The sequence below is a fragment of the Musca autumnalis genome, unplaced genomic scaffold, assembly GCF_047663935.1.
Source record: "Musca autumnalis isolate F117 unplaced genomic scaffold, ASM4766393v1 scaffold_2, whole genome shotgun sequence".
NCBI classification, from domain to species: Eukaryota; Metazoa; Arthropoda; class Insecta; order Diptera; family Muscidae; genus Musca; species Musca autumnalis.
In genome coordinates, this window is record NW_027411755.1 from 31,351,817 (window position 1) to 31,376,853 (window position 25,037).

Genomic DNA, 25,037 nt, shown 5'->3' on the forward strand with positions numbered 1-25,037 from the left:
CAGGTCCTAAACTGAACATCCCAAATTTTGTGTGGGAGGTACCCTAAGGAGTAGACAGATTGAGTCCATATTGGAACCTCATCTAAGCCTGGTAGACATTTCACGATTTGCAAAGTATGGACCAAATCGGTTACTCCCTTCAAGAGTTATCATGCGCACAAATTTTCCGAATATTTTCGAACTTTTATGGGGGAGGTACCGGAAGGAGTGGGTCGATATAACCCATCTTCGAACTTAAACTAAGTTTGGACAAAATATTACGAAAGCCAAATTTGGGATCGAATCGGTTGATCCGTTATCGTGCGCTCCAGACAGACAGACGGACGGACGGACATTGCTCAATCGACTCCAAATTATCTGAAACACATTTCGTTCAAACATACTTGGGGTCTAAAACTATTATTTCGATGAGGCACATTTTGCCCGTATGAAAGTGTATATACCCTCGTTAGCATAAATGCTGAGGGTATAACAAGTATGAACGATGTTAAGTTCGGCCAAGCCGAACTTGTTATAGCCTCCACCAGGAGTGGTATTGAAGTAAAATGGAACAATTAGTTTCCTTTCGTTTATGAAGTTAACTAAATACGAAATTTCAGCAAGTTCGGTAAAACTATGTGGCTAACCTTAAAAATACCGAAATTCGGGAGGGACGGTTCTATGCTGGCTATATTAAAACGTCGATCTATACCTACAAATTTCTTCTGGAACATTTTTAGACTTAAAGAAGAGTAAATACCAAATTTCGGTAAAACCTTCAAAATACGAAAAATAATGAAATGTGCTTCTATGTGGGATACAGAAACCCGCGGACCTATACTAATAATTTTATTCTGGAATATTTTATAACTCGATGGAAAACTAACGTCACAACGTTCAGAATTGCGAAAATCGGGAGGTACCATTCTATGGAGGCTATACTATGGCGTGGACCTATGCCGAAAAATTTCATATGGAACGTTTAATCCCCCAAATGAACACCAAAAAGCAAATTTTAGCCATTTCGCTGAAATATTGAGGCCACAACCTTTAAAATACCGGAAAAAGCGAGGTACTGTCCTATGGGAGCTATACTAAGGCGCAAGCCGGTACCGACAAGTTCCTGGGGAAAAGTGTTATACCCCCAACGAAGACTAAATACCAAATTTCACTAATTTCCGAGGACTAAATGCCAAATTTCATCCCTTTCGGTAAAATATTTAGGCCACAACCTTCAAAATACCGAAAATCGTGAGGTATCGTTCGATGGGGGCTATTTGTGGACGTGGACCTGTACCGAACAATTTCAGGTGGAATGTTTTATACCCCTACCAAAGACTAAATGATAAATTAATTGATGTCACTACCTCTAAAATACTGCCATTTCGTTGTGATAATGAGGCTTAGCTCTTCAAAATACCGAAAATCGGGAAGGTATCGGTGGCTACACATAGGCGTGGACCTATACCAAATTTGTGGTGGAAAATTCTGTACCACATGCAAAGAAAAAATACTAAATGCCAGCCATTTCGGTGGGATATTGAAGCCACAACCTTCAAAATTCCGAAAATTTGGAGGTACCCCACTATGGGGGCAATATGAAAACCTGCATCTCTACCGACAAATGTTTAGGTGAAGAGTTTTGTACCCCCAAAGAAGTCTAAGTACAAACGTTCAGCAATTTCGGTGAATAAATGAGACCAAAACTTTCAAAAAAAAACGAAAATCGGAAGGTATCGTTCTGTGGAGGCTATATCAGAACGTAGAACGCTATAACCCATTTTCAATACCAGACATCCTAGTAGTAATTGATACTTATATACCGAATTATAAAGCTCTATTTTAAATATTGCGAGCTGTATCTTTAGTTCAACAAACGGACGGACATAGTTATATCGACTTAGAATTTCATGCTGATAAAGAACATATGCATATACTTTATTGGGTCTCCGACAAATATTTCGATGGGATACAAACGGAATGAGAAATTTAAATTTACCCTCCATATAATACTGGAGGGTATACAAATTGAAAAATCATGTTGTGCGTGAACATATATTATCGAATCACCTTTTATGTAAGATTTTATCTAATAAAATAACATAAATATAAAAACTCATAAAAATATGATACAAGGAATATGAGGTTATAAAAAGTTCATCACCCTAATATACACTTTGCCACAATCAAAAACGTACCTCATTGAAACAATAGTTTCAGTCCTAAAATATGTTAGGTCCAAGTCCGATTCAGACAAATTTGAGTAGATCCGTCCATCTGTCCGGCTGGTAAAGTTCTACCGAACTTAAATCAAGTTCGAAGATTGACTCCACTCCTCTGGTACCTCCGCAGGTCAAATGCTGCATGAGAATCATTTTAGATTTTTTTTACCAGAAGTAATTCTTGTAGTCCTGACTACAATGTTATAATTGCTCCTGTGAGCAAGTCCATACTTTCTGAGATAATGGTCCACAAGCTTTGAAACCCCTGCCGGCTCAAACTAAAATGACAGATGAGCACGATAACTTAGGAAAATTTGACCAAAACTTTAAGAATTGCAAAATATTTTTTTTTTCATAAAGACCTATATCGGAAAGCTCCTTTGGGTACCTCAATTACTAAAGTCCCAAAGATTTTAAGTGCAGTTTAAGCGTGTTACGAAGATCGAATTGAAATTACTACCCAACCTCCTACACGGAGAACACCTGCTCATGATTATATGGGACCGAAATGTCTCAATATTTAGGACCATTTCTTCTCGCACCTCTCGCACTAGGTTATTGGTAGTCTTCTTGGTTTTTCTCTCAAGAATCGGCCAGAATATAAGGCTGACTATATTTTTTTTACTTATTTTATTATTTTTTTTAATTTGTCTTGAACTCATCATTGCTTGACTGCTTTATATTTTCCTCTATACACCAAATGTCTATCTCTACACTCCCATTTTTATCTCATGTATTGGCCCGAAACATTTTAATAATAACAAAATTCCACACACAACAGCCACGGTCTCGTAAATTTATTGAGAGGAAAAGTATTTAAAAAATGTTCGTTCATACATTGATTTTGAACATGAGCTTCAAATCAAACGCGGTTAAATTCACTTAAGAAAAGGCGGTGGTAGCCAACCAATCATGACAATTGATAGAAAACCGCAAAAATGTTTTAAATCAAATTTTCAAATGGTCAAATTTTAATTGTTTTGGATTTTTCAATATGGGGTTTTTTGCCATTTAACCGGTAACAAGTGCTAGTTTTCATTAATCAAAATGTATATGAGATGTGTGAGTGTATCTGTGTGTGGGAAAAAATAAATTGAAATTGCCCAGGGGTTTCGGGTAAATTACTTAATTGTGGAGTAATAGTTTTTAAAGTTAAATGATTTTCTTTTTCTAAAATAATTAATGATGATTTCCCTTTAACCTTTTAACTACTATGACCCACCGCCCGAAAGAAATGGCAGAGAAAGCCAACATGAAAATCCGTTTCTCATTTACATTATTAAATTTAAAACTCAAAACTATGGAACATTTCTACGTCCATCCCACGTTTTTTTTTTGCCTGTCTAAAACCTGCTAAAAGTGTTCCCATAAATCTCTAATTTCTTAATTTCCTCCAATAAAACGCCTATTTAGCGCCTTATTTAATTTATGTTTTATTTTCATTACCTTTATCTCTTTTGGCTTTGGTCATAAATGCTCTTCTTCACTTATTCTTTGTGTCATAAAAATTATCTGCTTTTTTGTGAATGAAAATGGTTACCTTGTAGACATTTCTAAGCTTACCTTCAATACGTTGACATTCACATGCTTGCTTTATTGCTCTTCCAAAAGAAGTAAACAAAGCATGATTAATGTTTTATTATTTAAATGCTGTTAGATGCTCTAAGATAATAACTTTGAAAATAAATAATTTCACTTGTATTTTTATATGAAAAAAATATATCAAGGCGGCAAAATTAAAGGAATGTATTTGTGGACCAATTTGTGTGAATTTTATTACATGAAAAGTGGGTGCAATATATCGTAATTATGGGAGTACAGTGTGTCACACAAAATTTTACAAACACTGAAAAAATCCTCAAAGCAGCAAACGTGGATTTTAAAAGAATATTTTTTTTCATACAACATCAAGACAGCAATCGTGGATTTTTAAAGAATATTTTTTCATTAAACATCAAGGCAGCAAACGTGGATTTTTAAAGAATATTTTTTCATTAAACATCAAGGCAGCAAACGTGGATTTTTAAGGAATATTTTTTCATTAAACATCAAGGCAGCAAACGTGGATTTTTAAAGAATATTTTTTCATTAAACATCAAGGCAGCAAACGTGGATTTTTAAAGAATATTTTTTCATTAAACATCAAGGCAGCAAACGTGGATTTTTAAAGAATATTTTTTCATTAAACATCAAGGCAGCAAACGTGGATTTTTAAAGAATATTTTTTCATTAAACATCAAGGCAGCAAACGTGGATTTTTAAAGAATATTTTTTCATTAAACATCAAGGCAGCAAACGTGGATTTTTAAAGAATATTTTTTCATTAAACATCAAGGCAGCAAACGTGGATTTTTAAAGAATATTTTTTCATTAAACATCAAGGCAGCAAACGTGGATTTTTAAAGAATATTTTTTCATTAAACATCAAGGCAGCAAACGTGGATTTTTAAAGAATATTTTTTCATTAAACATCAAGGCAGCAAACGTGGATTTTTAAAGAATATTTTTTCATTAAACATCAAGGCAGCAAACGTGGATTTTTAAAGAATATTTTTTCATTAAACATGAAGGCAGCAAACGTGGATTTTTAAAGAATATTTTTTCATTAAACATCAAGGCAGCAAACGTGGATTTTTAAAGAATATTTTTTCATTAAACATCAAGGCAGCAAACGTGGATTTTTAAAGAATATTTTTTCATTAAACATCAAGGCAGCAAACGTGGATTTTTAAAGAATATTTTTTCATTAAACATCAAGGCAGCAAACGTGGATTTTTAAAGAATATTTTTTCATTAAACATCAAGGCAGCAAACGTGGATTTTTAAAGAATATTTTTTCATTAAACATCAAGGCAGCAAACGTGGATTTTTAAAGAATATTTTTTCATTAAACATCAAGGCAGCAAACGTGGATTTTTAAAGAATATTTTTTCATTAAACATCAAGGCAGCAAACGTGGATTTTTAAAGAATATTTTTTCATTAAACATCAAGGCAGCAAACGTGGATTTTTAAAGAATATTTTTTCATTAAACATCAAGGCAGCAAACGTGGATTTTTAAAGAATATTTTTTCATTAAACATCAAGGCAGCAAACGTGGATTTTTAAAGAATATTTTTTCATTAAACATCAAGGCAGCAAACGTGGATTTTTAAAGAATATTTTTTCATCGAACATCAGGGCAGCAAACGTGGATTTTTAAAGAATATTTTTTCATTAAACATCAAGGCAGCAAACGTGGATTTTTAAAGAATATTTTTTCATTAAACATCAAGGCAGCAAACGTGGATTTTTAAAGAATATTTTTTCATTAAACATCAAGGCAGCAAACGTGGATTTTTAAAGAATATTTTTTCATTAAACATCAAGGCAGCAAACGTGGATTTTTAAAGAATATTTTTTCATTAAACATCAAGGCAGCAAACGTGGATTTTTAAAGAATATTTTTTCATTAAACATCAAGGCAGCAAACGTGGATTTTTAAAGAATATTTTTTCATTAAACATCAAGGCAGAAAACGTGGATTTTTAAAGAATATTTTTTCATTAAACATCAAGGCAGCAAACGTGGATTTTTAAAGAATATTTTTTCATTAAACATCAAGGCAGCAAACGTGGATTTTTAAAGAATATTTTTTCATTAAACATCAAGGCAGCAAACGTGGATTTTTAAAGAATATTTTTTCATTAAACATCAAGGCAGCAAACGTGGATTTTTAAAGAATATTTTTTCATTAAACATCAAGGCAGCAAACGTGGATTTTTAAAGAATATTTTTTCATTAAACATCAAGGCAGCAAACGTGGATTTTTAAAGAATATTTTTTCATTAAACATCAAGGCAGCAAACGTGGATTTTTAAAGAATATTTTTTCATTAAACATCAAGGCAGCAAACGTGGATTTTTAAAGAATATTTTTTCATTAAACATCAAGGCAGCAAACGTGGATTTTTAAAGAATATTTTTTCATTAAACATCAAGGCAGCTAACGTGGATTTTTAAATAATATTTTTTCATTAAACATCAAGGCAGCAAACGTGGATTTTTAAAGAATATTTTTTCATTAAACATCAAGGCAGCAAACGTGGATTTTTAAAGAATATTTTTTCATTAAACACCAAGGAAGCAAACGTGGATTTTTAAGGAACATTTTTTCATTAAACATCAAGGCAGCAAACGTGGATTTTTAAAGAATATTTTTTCATTAAACATCAAGGCAGCAAACGTGGATTTATAAAGAATATTTTTTCATTAAACATCAAGGCAGCAAACGTAGATTTTTAAAGAATATTTTTTCATTAAACAACAAGGCAGCAAACGTGGATTTATAAAGAATATTTTTTCATTAAACAACAAGGCAGCAAACGTGGATTTTTAAGGAACATTTTTTCATTAAACATCAAGGCAGCAAACGTGGATTTTTAAGGAACATTTTTTCATTAAACATCAAGGCAGCAAACGTGGATTTTTAAAGAATATTTTTTCATTAAACATCAAGGCAGCAAACGTGGATTTTTAAAGAATATTTTTTCATTAAACATCAAGGCAGCAAACGTGGATTTTTAAAGAATATTTTTTCATTAAACATCAAGGCAGCAAACGTGGATTTTTAAAGAATATTTTTTCATTAAACATCAAGGCAGCAAACGTGGATTTTTAAAGAATATTTTTTCATTAAACATCAAGGCAGCAAACGTGGATTTATAAAGAATATTTTTTCATTAAACATCAAGGCAGCAAACGTGAATTTTTAAAGAATATTTTTTCATTAAATATCAAGGCAGCAAACGTAGATTTTTAAAGAATATTTTTTCATTAAACAACAAGGCAGCAAATGTGGATTTTTAAAGAATATTTTTTCATAGAATATAAGGGCACCAAAGGTGGATTTAAAAAAAATATTATCAAGGGAACTAACGTGGATATTTAAATAATATTTTATATTTTTAAATTATATTTTTATCAAGGCAATTATAGAGAATTTTTATATAATATTGTTTTCGTTGATCTGTCCTTCATGTATTCCATTGCATGATAACTATGGAATACATGAATACATCAAATAGGAGAAATTATGAAAGAAATGCTACATAAAAGTAAAAAAAAAATAAAAACGAAAAATGTGGGTCACATCAAAGTATAGAAGATTATCAAATCTCCATGGATAAAAAAGTGCGACTGGGATATATGAAAAAACTAATATTCAAATCACACTCGACTCAAGGCAAAAAATCAATTTAAACATCACCCGAAACCCCCAATTCAAAATAATGAAGAAGAAAATACAAATCGCCACAACAATAATTGTCACCACAATGGGCATGGAGTTTTTATAGGCTTCCATAGAAAAACAATGTCAAGAGACAAGGGACATTATTTTCTTTGTGTTGTCGTTTTTTCAAGAAGGAGATTTGTAACACTTGAAGTGAACAACACTAAGAGAAACAACAATAATATCCAGAACTGAGGTTAGATGTCGTCGGAACGCTTGAATGATATTTGATTTGAGTGACTGACTGCTTGTCTCTTGACAAAATTTAAAGTGTCTTTGAAGTGTTTTGGTTTTTATTTCTAAAATTTTCTCCCCCCAACACCTCTTGGCTTTTGATGGGGGGGAATACATATGGCTTTATGGGTTATAACAGTGGTCCAACTTGTTGACACCATACTTAACAAATCATTTACATGGGAATTGCTTAAAATACTTGTTACAAACACAACAATCCATTACAAATCAGAAAATAATTTTCTTGTCGTTTAATAGTTTTCGGCTGGTTTTAACACTTTACCCATTGAACACAGCACCATAACGTTTTGAATTTAATGCAAACCAAAAAACATTTTGAAAATTTATATGTTAAAGAAATGGTGTGATTTTTATGAAACAGCTACTGCATTTTCAACACCATTAAATGTGATATGGTTTCTATGACTTGGCTGGAGAAAGAAATTAAGTGTAAAGAATTTTATGGAATATTTTCTTCAAGAACCATGAGAGCTATCTTTGTGTTTGTTTAACTTCATAAAAGGAATCTTAAAAAATCCACGTTTATGTGATGGGTTATGAACAAGTATTCATTAAAAAATCCACATTTATGGCTCTGATGGGTTATGAAAAAAAAAATATTCTTTAAAAAACCCACGCTTATGGCTGTGATGGTCTTTGAAAAAATATTCTTCAAAAAATCCAAGCTTATGGCTAAGATGGGCTTTGAAAAAAATTTTCTTTAAAAAAATTACGTTTGCTTCCTAAAAGGTCCATGAAATAATATTCTTTAAAAATCCACGTTTGCTTCCTAAAAGGTCCATGAAATAATATTCTTTAAAAATCCACGTTTGCTGCCTTGATGGTTTATGAAAAATAATCTTTAAAAATCCACGTTTGCAGCCTAAATGGCCCAAAATTCAGATAAGCTGGCTTGATAAAAATATTCTTTAAAAAAATCCACGTTAGTTGCCTTGATAAAAATATTCTTTAAAAAAATCCACGTTAGTTGCCTTGATAAAAACATTCTATAAAAAATCCACGTTAGCTGCCTTGATAAAAATATTCTTTAGAAAATCCACCTTAGCTGCCTTGATAAAAATATTTTTTAAAAATCCACCACAGCTGCCTTGATAACAACTGTTATTTAAAAAATCCACATTAGCTGCATTGATTAAAAATATTCTTTAAAAAAATATTCTTTAAAAACATTGATTAAAAATATTCTTATGGCCTTTGGAAAAACATTCTTCAAAAAATGGCTCACTGAACAAATATCCTTTAAAAAATCCACGTCAATGAAAATTATTTTTTAAAATATTCACGTCCATGAAAAAATATTCTTTAAAAAACGTCCACGAAAAATATTTTTTTTTAAATCCACGTCCATGAAAAATATTTTTAAAATCCATGAAAAAATTTTTTAAATCCAAGAAAAATGTTCTTAAATCTAAGAAAAGTTTTTTTAATAAATCCTTACTTACTTACTTAGCTGGCCCATTAAAGAACATTTGTTCCATAGTCCGAACTATGAAAAGATCTCCAATTCTCTCTGCTTCGTGCTTCGCTTTTTGGAATACCGCGTCTTGTCATCTCTTCATCCACTTGTTTGGACCATCTATTTTTGGCCTGCCAATTCTACGTGCACCGCCATGTGGCTCGAATTGAATAATTTAATAAATCCACTTCCATGAAAAATATTTTTAAATACATGAAATTTTCCTGGAAAATATTTTTAAATACATGAAATTTTCCTGGAAAATATTTTTTTTAAATAATGCACGTCCAAGAAAAATGTTTTTAAATCTATGAAAAGTATGTACATACATGAAAAAATGTATGAAAAATATTTTTAAAAAAATCCAAGTCCATGGAAAAATATTCTTTAAAAAATCCACGTCCATGAAAAACATTTTTTTTAAAATCCACGTCCAAGAAAAAATATTTTTAAAAAACCCCCGTCCATTAAAAAATATTTTTTAAAAAATTCTCGTCCATGAACAAATATTTTTTAAAAATTCAGGTCCATGGAAAATATTTTTTAAAAAATCCACGTCCATGAGAAATTATTTTTTTAAAAGACTTCGTCCATAAAGAAATATTTTTTAAAAAATACAAGTCGGTGAAAAAATAATTTTTAAAAAGTTCAGGTCCATGAAAAAATAATTTTTAAAAAATTCAGGTCCATGAAAAAATATTTTTTTAAAAAATTCACATCCATGGCAAAATAGTTTTTACAAAATCCTCGTCCATGAAAAAATATTCTTTACAAAATCATAGTCTATGAAAAATATTCTTTAAAAAATCCACATCCGTAATAAATATTTTTTAAAAAATCCACGTCCATGAAAACATATTTTTTAAAAAATCCACGTCCATGAAAACATATTTTTTAAGAAATCCACGTCCGTAAAAAACAATTTTTAAGAAATCCACGTCCGTAAAAAAATAATTTTATGTGCATAAGCTTTTCACTGGTAAACATTTCTTTTAGGGAATATAATCCGAATACCATCAAACATAATATGCCTCTTCCTCTCCGGGACCCTCATCAACACCCAAAATTTAGTGACGATCCGATCAAAATTGCGACCTGTAGCGTGATTACAAGGTTTAGATGGACAGACGGACGGACACACATAGCCAGATCAATTCAGCTCGTTGAGACATTCATTTTGGTATATATAAGTATGGGTCTACGACCATTATTTCGATGCGTTACAAACTTTTTGGCCAAAACCAACTTATAATACCCTCCCCACATAGTGGTGTAGGGTATAAAAAACCACAACCATGAAAAAAAATATTTTTTAAAAAATCCACGTTCATGGCAAAATATTTTTTAAAAAAAACACGTCTATGACAAATATTCTTTAAAAAATTCTTGCCCATGAAAAAAAAAATCTATATAAATTCACGTCCATGAAAAAATATTCCAAGACCATGGAAAATATTCTTTAGAAAATCCACGTTTATTAAAAAATATTCTTTAGAAAATCCACGCTTATTAAAAAAAATATTCTTTAAAAAATCCACGTTTATTAAAAAAATATTCTTTAAAAAATCCAGGTTTATTAAAAAATATTCTTTAAAAAAATCCAGGTTTATTAAAAAATATTCTTTGAAAAATCCACGTTTATAAAAAATATAAAAAATATATATTATAAAAAGTTCACATTTATTAAAAAATATTCTTTGAAAAATCCACGTTTAAAAAAAATATATATATTATAAAAAATCCACGTTTATTAAAAAATATTCTTTGAAAAATTCACGTAAAAAAAAAAATAAAAAATCTATATATATAAAAGAGCTTGGTGATGAGTGAGTGACTGACAGATCATCGCCCAGACGAAACGGCTGAAGCTAGAAGCTTGAAATTTTGAGTGTGGGTTGGTGCGTAGGGGTGAGATAAGGCTGGGTTTTTGGAAATTCGAACTGGAAGGGTACGAAAAGTACCACAAGGTACTAAATGTGGTGTTAGGCAAACGGGAAGAGCTAGAATTCTGAAATTTGGAATGAGGGTCATTGATGGACAGTTAGAAAGATGTACCAAAGGGTTTTTGGAAATTCGAACTATAAGTGTACAAAAAGTACTAAAAGTTACCAAATTTATCAATGTATCAATTTTATATTTTTAACGGATATAACTAGAATCATGAAATTTGGTATGGTAATCAAGGTTGGGAAGTGGTGTTTAAAAAAGGAAATTGTTTTGGAAATTCGTACTCATATGTGCGAAAAGTACTAAATGATACTAAATTTGGTACAATTTGAATTTGGATGAACGGATAGAGCTGGAAACCTGAAATTTGGAATTAAGATTACTGTTGAAGTGTAGAATTGAGATATGAGAGTGGTTTAGGAAATTCGTAGTTATGTGTACGAAAAGTACTATATTTGGTACAATTTGGATTTGGGTGTACAAATAGAGCTGGAAACCTCAAATTTGGAATTAAGAGCTTTGTTCCCGTACTTTTTAATAGTAAAACTCGTAAAAGAGAGAAAGAGAGAAAAATTGTTGCCACACAAAAGTTTTTTCAATAAGTTCGGGAACGCAAAAAGGGAAAAAACGTCAAAAAAGCTGAAACAAATGTCAAAGTCGCCGTACCAACCAATCAGACGCCGACATTCATGTTACTATTTTTTACACGCTCAAATTTGTCGAGTAAAAAGTTTTTAAAGAGAGCGTCATTCATTCGCCATTTTTGTTTAAAGAGAAGTGAACACTTTACAACTTTTTCGTGTACGGGAACGGGGTTTCGGGTAAAATGTGTAAAAGTCGTAAAAATTGTAAAAACTTTTTAGTTCTGGAACAAAGCTAAGATTACTGTGGACGTGTAAGATTGAGATATGAGAACAGTTTTGTAAACTCGTACTTATGTGTGAGAAAAGTACCAAATGGTACTAAATTTGGTACCTAAAATTTGTATTAATGATTACTGTTGGAGTATAGGATTGAAGTAGTTTTGGAAATTCGTACTTACAGTATCGGCCAAAACTAAAGCACCCCCTCAGTAAATTTTTTTGAAATGATAATTTTTTTATGAAAACTAAATTATAAATTTATATTTTATTTTTCTTTTTATTTATTTATGTCTTTATAATTGGAAAATACAAAAATAAGGAATTAAGAATTTAATAAACAAAAGTTAAAATTCAAAAAATATTTTAGGTCGCAAATATAAGCGGACAAAACTAAAGTACCCCCCAATTTGAGGTACAACAAAAACTATTGAAATCAATATTTCGTTGCCTATCCTCTATTCTGAATGACACAATCACATCTTTTTGGTATACAAGATACTAAATTATTAATTACTGCAGGCGAAATAATTGATTTTCGGAAAATTTAGCTTAAATCCTCAAAGTACTGAAAATCGGAAGGTACCGTTATATGGAGGCTATACCCAAACGTGAACCCAGGTCCACGATTTTTGGTGGATATGTTTTGTGACCACTAAGAACCCTAAGTACCAAATTACAGCTAATTTAGTAGGAAAATATGGCTTAAATATCCGAAATACCAAAGTTCGGAAGGTACCGCTATAAGGGGGCTATACCAAAACATTAGCCGATATTGTTCATATTCATCCAAAAATGATGCTACAACATCCACTAGTCAAATACAATACGCTAACGTTTAAAAATTAGCAAAAGAACGAATTGCTGAAGAACGATAGACGCCGGCTTATTCAGTTGACGACCAGCAAAAAAAAAACCTTTCATATCGACTAAAAATGAAGGAGCCAGACTGGCATTCGCCAAGACCCATTTGAACTGTTTTCCGATGAATCTATATTTAATTTAAAGTATTCAGATGGTAAAAGGCTTGGACCAAATGGGCAACCGTTAAATCCTAAATATTGCAAAGACGCTGTAAAACATGGAGGCGGAAGCTGTTTTGCTGGTCGTCGACTGAATAAGCCGGCGTCTACCGTTCTTTTGCAATTCGTTCTTTTGCTAATTTTTAAACCTAAGGGATTTAGTATTTGACCAGAGAATGCTGTAGCATCATTTTTGGATGAATATGAACAATATCGGCTATTGTTTTGGTATAGCCCCCTTATAGCGGTACCTTCCGATCTTCGGTATTTCGGATATTTAAGCCACATTTTCCTACTAAATTAGCTGTAATTTGGTACTTAGGGTTCCTAGTGGTCACAAAACATATTCACCAAAAATCGTGGACCTGCGTTCACGTTTGGGTGTAGCCCCCATATAACGGTAACTTCCGATTTTCAGTATTTTGAGGATTTAAGCTAAATTTTCCGAAAACCGATTATTTCGCCTGCAATAATTAATAATTTTGTATCCTTTATGCCTAAAAGATGTGATTGTGTCATCCAGAATAGAGGATAAGCAACGAAATATTGATTTCAATAGTTTTTGCTGTACCTCAAATGGGGGGGTGCTTTAGTTTTGTCCGCTTATATTTGCGACCTAAAATGTTTTTTGAATTTTAACTTTTGTTTATTAAATTCTGATCTCCTTATTTTTGTATTTTTCAATTATAAAGATATAAATAAATAAAAAGAAAAATAAAAAATAACTTTATAATTTAGTTTTCATAAAAAAATTATCATTTCAAAAAAATTTATTGAGGGGGTGCTTTAGTTTTGGCCGATACTGTATGTGTACGAAAAGTACTAAACGGTACTAAATTTGCTACAATTTGGATTTGGGTGAATGGATAGAGTTGGAATCCTGAAATTTGGAATAATGTTTACAGTTGGAGTATAAGATTGAGGTAGTTTTGGAAATTCGTACTTACTTAGTACTAAACGGGACTAAATTTGGTACAATTTGAATGCGGGTGAATGGATAGAGGGAAATCTTGAAATTTGGAACTAAGATTACTGTTGGAGTTGAGGATTGAGATATGGAGGTGGTTTTGGAATTTCGTACTTATGTGTACTAAAACTACTAAATGGTAATAAATTTGGTACAATATTGATTTTGGATGGAGTTGGAATCTTCACATTTGGAGTAAATATTACTGATGAAGTGTAGGATTGAGATATGAAGGTATTTTTGAAAATTCGTACTTAAAATGTACTAAATTTTGTACTATTTAGATTTGATTGAACAGATAGAGATGGAAGTCTGAAATTTGGAAACAAGCTTACAGTTGGGGTATAGGATTGAGGTAGTTTTGGAAATTCGAACTTATTGCGTATAGTACTAAATGGTACTAATTTGGTACAATTTGGTTTTGGGTGAACGGATAGAGCCCGGATCCTGAAATTTAGAATTAAGATTACTGAAGGACTGAGATTGAGAGAGTTTTTTTGAATTTCGTATTTATGTGTACGAAAAGTACTAAATGGTACTAAGTTTTGTACAATTTGGATTTGGATGAATGGATAGTTGTGGAATGGAGGTATTTGTGGAAATTCGTACTAAAAAGATACTAGATTTGGTGCTATTTGCATTTGATTGAACGCACAGAGATGGAATTCTAAAATTTGGAAATAAGATTACTGTTTGAGTGTAGGATTGATGTAGTTTTGGAAATTCGTACTTAGTACATGTTGATTTTGGGTGAACGTATAGAATTTTGAATCGTGAAATTTGGAATAATGAATACTGTTGCAGTGTACAATTTGGATATGATGAATAGATAGAGCTGGAATTTTGAGACAGATTTCGGAAATTTGTACATATGTGTAGGAAAAGTACAAAATTTGGTACGATTTGGATTTGGGTGAATGGATTGAGGTGGAATCCTGACATTTGGAATTAAGATTAATGTATGGCACTAAATTTATTACAATTTGGATTTTGGTGCTGGATGGAGCTGGAATCGTGAAATTTGATTACTGTTGCGTGGAGGATTGAGACAGATTTCGAAAATTCAGACTTATGTGTATGAAAAGTAGTAAATGGTACTAAATTTGGTACAATTTAGATTTGGTGAATGCATCGAGCTAAAATCCTGAAATATTACTATTGCTTTCAAATTAACGCGAAGGCGGTTTCTAATGCACTGCAATCAAAAAGTCAAAGATAAGTTGAACGATATTGTTTATTTCTTATTCTGAACGTTTTAGAAAGTACATTTGAAAACGTAGATCTATGCGGCTATTGTTTTACAAGAGAACAAAAAGGCCTAAATTAAAATGTCTTAAATGTCTCCTCCATGTGAAAGCATTTTTGAAATATTGATTTTCTCCATTTTAATATCACAAATTCCGAAATTACAGCTACTTCTTTAAAATACTCTGTTCATGTGTAGGGGTGCGATAATATCCTTTTTTGGAAATTCGAACTAAAGGTATACGAACAGTACTAAAATGAAATTAAATATCAATTACAATAGATATTAGTACATCAAGAATTTTAGTGTCCACCATTTTCATATTAAATATTGTTTATTTGCAAATTTTTCTTTAAAAAAATCCACCTCCATGGCAAATATTCTTTATAAAATCCAAGTTTATGACAAACTACTCTTTAAATAATCTATTCTTTGAATAAATAATCTATGAAAAAATATTCTTTAAAATATCCCAATTCATGAAAAAATATTCTTAAACAATCAACGTTTATTAAAAAATATTTTTTAACAAATCGATGTTTTTGAAAAAATATTCTTTAAAAAATCAACGTTTATGAAAAAATATTCTTCAAAAAAAATCCATGTTTATTGGTCTGACGTTTGTTGACAGAATCTTCTTTAAAAAATCCACGTTTATTGGTCTGAATTTGTTTAAAAAAATATTCTTTAAAAAATCCAAGTTTATGGATATGATGTTGTTTGAAAAAATATTTTTTTAAATGTCCACGTTTATTGATCTAATTTTGGTTGAAAAAATTCTGTAAAAAATCCACATTTGTTGGTCTGATGTTGGTTGAAAAAATATTCTTCCATTTGATAATATGAACTCCATTGACCCAGTGCATTTTTAACCCAATTATCTCCAAACTATGCCTGCCATGTTTTTATCGAACTTCATATCGAAATTTAATAGAAATTTACTCTAGCATTAAATTTAACTTATTGGCGGGTTGAAATTTATCTACAACTTTTTTTAGTTAATATTGTTGTTAGATTTAATTAAATGACATCGCTTATCACTTCCGATGATCTTTCACAATAAAGGCTTTTTTGGGAGGTGGGGGTGAACAAATGTTTATGTATTGTTTAAATAATTTCTATGCTCTTTTTATGAGTTGACCAAAGGGCGAGTCATTTCCCTAAAAGAAAATTTTAAAAGAAAAAAAAACTAAATTCAATAAATAATAATTGGCTGATAATTTATGCCTTCAAATGACAGATCCAAGGGTCAGGTTCAGAATACACATGTGTGTCTGAAAGTGTGTTTCATGTGATGAATGAAGTTTTCTATAGTTTTGTATTGATTTTTGTAGAGCAAAAAAAAAGTAGTGGAAATATGTTTTGCTGTCCTATATCGGCAATGAAGCGTAAATTTTAGCACCCAGTTTTAATTGTTACTTCATCATCATCATCGTGTGGGGAGAGAGACAGACGGACAGATCACTGAACATTGTATGAAATTTGAAATATATTTTGTGGTGTGTTGAACAAAAAATAAATCAAAATATAATCAGCCACAAGTGACATTCCCACGTTCGTAATCAGTTGGGGTGATGAAGATGAAATGAAGCTAAAACGGGAGGGTTGTCTTGCAATGGAGGGTCTTGCCGTTTTTTTGGGGGAAAATTAGAACTTGTTTAACAGACCTTTTAGGTATTCTTATGAGATTTCATAACTGGTATTTATCGTTTGGTTTTCTCCTGAGAAAATTTTTGCACCTTTAACCTCAGCCATTGTTTCTCCCTTCAAATCAAATAAAAATCGTTTTGAAATAGATCTAATTTCTTTGTATTTTTTTCTTGGAGGGGCTTTATATCACCATGATGATTTATTAACCAATGGAGTTCATCTAAAGTCAACAATTATGGTTGCAACAAAGTTACCATATTTCTGGCAAAGATATCATAATTGAAGGGATTTTTTGTTCATTTTTTCTTTTGCGTCTCTAGACTAAAAACGTTTTTCCCAATAACCTTACCGCAAAATGGGGCAAATGAAATATGAAACAATTGCATAAAGTCTAAAAAACAAGGGAGATGCAATATCAAAACAAGCAAAGAAAAAGAAAAAAACAACAACCATTGTAGACGGACAACAAACAACGACAGACACTTTGGCGGTAATGAGCTCTAATGTCTTTTCGAGTGGTTTTCCTGGCTGGTTAGAAAATTGTAACGTTTTGTTTTAAAACTAAGGGAATAGGGGAGGGGGTAATGCTGACGAGACTCCAGACAATAGAAACGAAAAACCCCAAAAAAGTAAAGGAATCAAAATCTAGCAAAAGCGACAAACAATTGATGAGTGCAGCCATCAATAATGACTGAAGAATGATTGAGTGAGTGAATAAATGATTGAAAACTCAAAACAATGAATGCATTTTTCACTTCAACAAGCTCTTGGTAGAGAAACAAAACAACCACAGTCCCTATACCCAATTTCCCAAAATTGAAGATGAAACAATAGAAGTCAAGCTGCTGCCAATAAAAAACAAAAACAAAACAATAGAAATTGTTTTCTTTAAATCTTTCACCATGCTTACCATCCAAATCGTGCAGCTTCTTGTTTTCCCCCAAAACAGAAAAAAAAATAATAAGAAATGATTTATGGAATTTAACAATAAATTAGAGTAATTACCTTAGAGTAGCATTAAATGGCAATGGAAAATGTTCACAATAGACATGACTCCTTAATTTATTGTTCAAAGACCATCAGAGCCATAAACGTGGATTTTTTAAAGAATATTTTTTCAACCAACATCAGACCAATAAACGTGGATTTTTTAAAGAATATTTTTTCAACCAACATCAGACCAATAAACGTGGATTTTTTAAAGAATATTTTTTCAACCAACATCAGACCAATAATCGTGGATTTTTTAAAGAATATTTTTTCAGCCAACATCAGACAAATAAACGTGGATTTTTTAAAGAATCTTTTTTCAACCAACATCAGACCAATAAACGTGGATTTTTTAAAGAATCTTTTTTCAACCAACATCAGACCAATAAACGTGGATTTTTTAAAAAATATTTTTTCAACCAACATCAGACCAATAAACGTGGATTTTTTAAAAAATATTTTTTCAACCAACATCAGACCAATAAACGTGGATTTTTTAAAGAATAGTTTTTCAACCAACATCAGGCCAATAAACGTGGATTTTTTAAAGAATATTTTTTCAACCAACATCAGACCAATAAACGTGGATTTTTTAAAAAATATTTTTTCAACCAACATCAGACCAAAAAACGTGGATTTTTTAAAGAATATTTTTTCCAACCAACATCAGACCAATAAACGTGGATTTTTTAAAGAATATTTTTTCAACCAACATCAGACCAATAAACGTGGATTTTTTAAAGAATATTTTTTCAGCCAACATCAGACCAATAAACGTGGATTTTTTAAAGAATATTTTTTCAACCAACATCAGACCAATAAACGTGGATTTTTTAAACAATGTTTTAAAAATATTTTTATTGACAATTTAATTAAACAGTTTAAAAAAATTATTTACAATCAAACGTGGATTTTTTTAAGCAATTTTTTAAAAATGTTTTTTATTGCCAATTTAATTAAACAGTTTAAAAAAAATTATTGACAATCAAACGTGGATTTTTTTAAACAATTTTTTAAAAATATTTTTTATTGACAATTTAATTAAACAGTTTAAAAAGAATTATTGACAATCAAACGTGAATTTTTTAAACAATATTTTAAAAATATTTTTTAATGGCAATTTACTTAAACAGTTTAAAAAGAATTATTGACAATCAAACGTTGATTTTTTAAACAATTTTTTAAAAATGTTTTTTATTGAAAATCAAACGTGGATTTTTTTAAACAATTTTTTAAAAATAGTTTTTATTTTCGATTGCTTGAGTGGAGTATTCCCCCATTGGCTCAACTTCATTTATTACGCTCCATTACAGAGAGTAATGTTTTTCAAAACGAACTGACAGTGTTGCAAAATTTTACTGATCGCTACCAATATCATGATTTCATCCCGGCGAAGGGAATTATCAATTGGCTTCTCAGTTTTTGAAATGATGCCTTTTTAGCTAAAAACCGAACTCTTTAAGTGTCTAGTATTCTCATATGAATGAGAATCACACTCACTTTTCGGCTTTTCCAAAGAAACACCAAAATCAAAATATTTTGCAACATGTCAGCACGTATCAACTAAGAATTCTTCGAATTCTGTGAGTTGAAAAGAACACCAACACAGTTGCATGTGAGGTTGTTATTGGAATTTTGTTTTTTGGTTTTTAACAAAGCTCCATTCGCCCGTGCCTCTGCTGTTTTTTATTGAAAATCAAACGTGGACTTTTTAAAGAATTTTTTGAAAATATTTTATATTGAAAATCAAACGTGGATTTTTTAAAAATATTTTTTATTGAAAATAAAACGTTGATTTTTTTAAACAATTTTTTAAAAATATTTTTAATTGAAAATCAAACGTGGATTTTTTAAACAATTTTTTAAAAATATTTTTTTTATTGAAAATCAAACGAGGATTTTTTTAAACAATTTTTTAAAAATATTTTTTATTGAAAATCAAACGTGGATTTTTTAAAAAATTTTTTAAAAATGTTTAATAATATTAAAAATATTTTTTATTGAAAATCAAACGTGGATTTTTTTAAACAATTTTTTAAAAATATTTAATAATATTAAAAATATTTTTTATTGAAAATCAAACCTGGATTTTTTTAAACAATTTTTTAAAAATATTTTTTATTGAAAATCAAACGTGGATTTTTTAAACAATTTTTTAAAAATATTTTTTACAAATATTTATTAATATTAAAAATATTTTTTATTGAAAATCAAACGCGGATTTTTTTTAAACAATTTTATAAAAATATTTTATATTGAAAATCAAACGTGGATTTTTTAAACAATTTTTTAAAAATATTTTTTATTGAAAATAAAACGTGGATTTTTTTAAACAATTTTTTAAAAATATTTTTATTGAAAATCAAACGTGGATTTTTTAAACAATTTTTTAAAAATATTTTTTATTGAAAATCAAACGTGGATTTTTTTAAACAATTTTTTAAAAATATTTTTTATTGAAAATCAAACGTGGATTTTTTTAAACAATTTTTTAAAAATATTTTTTATTGAAAATCAAACGTGGATTTTTTTAAACAATTTTTTAAAAATATTTATTATTGAAAATCAAACGCGGATTTTTTTTAAACAATTTTTTAAAAATATTTTTTATTGAAAATAAAACGTGGATTTTTTTAAACAATTTTTAAAAAATATTTTTTATTGAAAATCAAACGTGGATTTTTTTAAACAATTTTTTAAAAATATTTTTTATTGAAAATCAAACGTGGATTTTTTTAAACAATTTTTTAAAAATATTTTTATTGAAAATCAATCGTGGATTTTTTTAAACAATTTTTTAAAAATATTTGTTATTGAAAATCAATCGTGGATTTTTTTAAACAATTTTTTAAAAATATTTGTTATTGAAAATCAATTTTTAAACATATTTTTTTGGCCTTCAAACGCGGATTTTTTAAAAAATATTGTTTATTGACAATCAAACATAGATTTTTACACAATTTGTTTTACAAATATTTTTTTATTTTATTGACCATCAATCGTGAATTTTTAAACAATATAATTTATTGGCCATTGACCAATAATATAATAAAATTTAATAATTGTGAGATTAATAATATTTACACTTTTCTGAATATTGACTATTTAAATGCTAATTGCCACTTTTGTGATTTTTTTATTACCTGTTATAATTTAATGATTTTTTGATAAATAACATTGATAGGATAGATTACGTTTATAATTATTGTCTTTATTAAGTGTCATAACATTAAAGAGCAATAAAAAATAAATAAATATTAAATATATTACACATTTTTATTCAAGTTTCTAATACTTTTATTTAAATTATGTTGTAAACTTTTATGTTTTTTTTTTCATTTCTTACAGATAACTATCGCCAAGGGGAAAGGTGCAATTAAATAGGAAAATCAATAAAATAGTGTTTGATGATCCAATCTTGTTAACTGTTCGGTGAAAAATAGTAAAATAAAAATGCGTTTAAAAATGTTCAATATGAAGAAAATCTTGAGGTAAGTCATTGTTTTATGAAATCATAATTTCTGGTTATTGTCTGGCATCATTTGTCACAATTTATTAGTTATAATCACCTTGTTTATGCAGAATCGTTTATTTCTATTTCCCCACACGCAGAGATAGAATAGGGCCACAACAACAACATAGATATCGTGCCTAAAAAAATTGAATTCTATAAAAACTATATGGATGGAAATACTCATAACTTCTTTAATATTGGTAGTTTTTTTTTCTGAGTGAAATCAGAGACTTTTTTCACTTTTTTATTTTTTGCTGTGGTGATGCTGCTCATCGGCAAAACATTTCATATTTTGAGATTTTTTTTTGACTAACGCTCGCAATGATATCGTGCCTTGAAAAAGTTAAATTCTATAAAAACTATATGGAAGGAAATACTCGTAACTGGGAGCTAATAACCCACTGAAAGGGTACATAATGTTTTACCATTTTCCAGGAAATTATAAATCCTCACCTGCAAAAATATTATTTTTTAAATATTCTTTAGAATTCACGCAAACAATTTAAAATATTAAAAAAACACGCCTATTAAAAATAAGTTTTTACTTTTTTAAGAATTTTTAAAAAAATCGACACCTATTAAATTTTTTTTTAAATATTTTTAAAAAATCGACGCCTATTAAAAATAATTTTTTAATTTTTTTAAGATTTTCTTAAAAAATCCACACCTATTAAAAATACAAATATTCTTAAAAAATCCAAGCCTATTAAAAATAATTTTAAAGTTTTTAAGATTTTCTTAAAAAACTACGCCTATTAAAAATAATTTTTAAATATTTGTAAGATTTTGTTAAAAAATACACACCTACTAAAAATAATTTTTAAACATATTCGTAAAAAATCCACGCCCATTAAAGTAATTTTCAAATTTTTTTTAAAATATTTTTAAAAATTATCTCCTATTAAAAAAAATTTTTAAAAATATTCTCAAAGAATCCACATATTTTTAAAAATAATTTTAACTTTTTTATAAGATTTTTAAAAAAATGCTCTCCTATTAAATATAATTTTTAAAAATATTCTTTAAAAATCCACTCCTTTTTAAAGAAATTTTCAAAATTTTATAAAATGTTTTTAAAAATCCACGCATATAAATAATATTTTTTACTATTCTTAAAAATAATATTTTTTTAATATTCTTAAAAAATCCAGGGCTATTAAAAATAATTTTTAAAATTGCTTAAATACTCTTAAAATGTCCACGCTTATTAAAACTAATATTAAAAAACTCCAAGCCAATTAAAAATAATTTTTTAAGATTTTTTTTAAATATTTTTAAAAATAATTTAAAATTTTTTTTAAATATTCTTAAAAAATTCACGTCTATTAAAAATAATTTCTAAAATCTTCATCAAATCCTTTAAAAATGCACGCCTAATAAAAATATTGTTTTTTAAATATTCTCAAAAACTCCATGCCAATTAAAAATAGTTTGTAACATTTTTTAAATATTCTTAATAAATCCACGCCTTTTAAAAAAATGTTTTAAAATATTTTGAAAAACTCCAGGCCAATTAAAAATAAATTTTAAAATTTTTTAAATATTCTAAAAAAATACACGCCTGTTCAAAATAATGTTTTAAAATATCTCTAAAAGCTCCACGCCAATTACAAATAAATTTTTAAAAATAATTTTTAACATTTTGTAAATATTCTTAAAAAATCCACGACCGTTAAAAATAATTTTTTAAATATTCCTAAAAAATTCACGCCCATTAAAAATAATTTTTAAATTTTTTAAATATTTATTTCTGGGTTTTGGTTTGGCTTTAGGTCAGAAAATAAAAACAATAGGTTTTGTTTTTTATTTTATTTTTATTGTTCCAATATTTCGATCTTCTCCGAAGATCATCATCAGGGAATTTTTATTTTATTTTTCTTTCCTTAACAACAGTCAATTATGCACATCCTATTTTTCAAACGAGTATTTTTCAGTTTTTATTTTATGACCTAAAGCCAAACCAAAACCCAGAAATAAATTCAGTCCAAAGGTCAACAATAATTCTAACAAAATTTTTTAAATATTCTTAAAAAATTCACGCCTATTAAAAATAATTTTAAAATTATTTTAAATATTCTTAAAAAAACCACGACTATTAAAAATAATTTTTAAATATTCTTAACAAATTCACGCCTATTAAAAATAATTTTTAAATACTCTTCAAAAATCTACGCCTATTAAAAAATGCTAAAAATATTCTTAAAATATTCACGACTATTAAAAATATTTGTTAAAAATTGTTAAACATTCTATTAGAATAATTTTGTAAATGTTTTAAATATTCTTAAAAAATCCACTCCATTAAAAATAATTTTTACAATTTTTTAAATATTTTTAAAAATCCACGCCTATTAAAAACAATTTTTAAAATTGTTTAAATATTTTTAAAAATTCCACTCCTATTAAGCCCAAAAACATAAGCTTAAAAGACTAAACAATAATTTTTAAAATTTCTTAAATATTCTAAAAAAATCCACGCCTATAAAAAATAATGTTATAAAATATTTTTGAAAACTCTACGCCAATTAAAAAATAAATTTAAAATTTTTTTAATATTCTTAAAAAATCCACGCCTATAAAAAATAATGTTTTAACATATTTTTAAAAACTCCACGCCAATTAAAGAATAAATTTTATTTTTTTTAATATTCATATAAAATCCACGCCTATAGAAAATAATGCTGTAAACTATTCCTAAAAACTCCACGCCAATTAAAAATTATTAAATGTTCGTAAAAAATTCACGCCCATTAAAAATAATTTTTAAAATTTTTTAAATATTCTTAAAAAATCCACTACTATTAACAATAATTTTTAAAAAATATTCTTAAAATATCCAAGCCTAAAAAATAATTTTTTAATTTTTTTTTTAAATATTTTTAAAAACTCCACGACTATTAAACAATTTTTAAAATATTTAAAATATTCTTAAAAAATTCACACATACTAAATATAATTTTTAAAAATTTCAAAATGTTCCTAAAAGATCCACGCCTATAAAAAAAATTTAAAATTGTTTAAATATTCTTAAAAAATCCACGCCTATTAATAATAGTTTTTAAAACATATTTTCAAAAAATCCACGACTATTGAAAATAATTTTTAAAAAATCCACGCAGTTTACAAATAATTTTTAATTTGTTTTTAGATATTCTTAAAAAATCCACGACTTTTACAAATAATTTTTAGAATATTTTAAATATTCTTAAAAATCCATCCCCATTAAAAATAATTTTCAAAATTTTTTAAATATCCTTAAAAATCTACGCCTATTAAAACAATTTTTAAAGTTGTTTAAATATTCTTAAAAGTTCCACTCCCATTAAAAATAATTTTTAAAAATGTTCTTAAAATATCCAAGCCTTAAAAAATATTTTTTAAAATGTTTTGAATATTCTTAAAAAATCCACGCCTATTTAAAATAATGTTTTAAAATATTTTTTAAAAAACCATGCCAATTCAAAATAACTTTTAAATTTTTTTGAATATTCCTAAAAAATAATTTTTAAAAATATTCTTAAAAATCCACGCCTATTTAAAATAATTTTTAAAAAATATTCTTAAAATATCCAAGCCTAAAAAAAAATTTTTTAAATTTTTTTAAAATACTTTTAAAAACTCCACGCCAATTAAAAATATTTTTTTTAAATTTTTAAAT

The 25,037-nt window shown here is 28.1% G+C and overlaps 1 protein-coding gene across 1 annotated transcript in view; it reads left to right on the forward strand.

Annotated features, from left to right (window-relative positions):
- The window catches only part of loh (thrombospondin type 1 domain containing lonely heart), a 276,194-nt gene that overhangs the window by 31,626 nt on the left and 219,531 nt on the right, over nt 1-25,037 (forward strand). The window contains exon 2 of the mRNA XM_073967471.1: nt 21,214-21,356. Within this exon, the coding sequence (XP_073823572.1) occupies nt 21,319-21,356 (38 nt within the window). The 5' untranslated portion in view covers nt 21,214-21,318. The remainder of the gene's footprint in view (nt 1-21,213; nt 21,357-25,037) is intronic.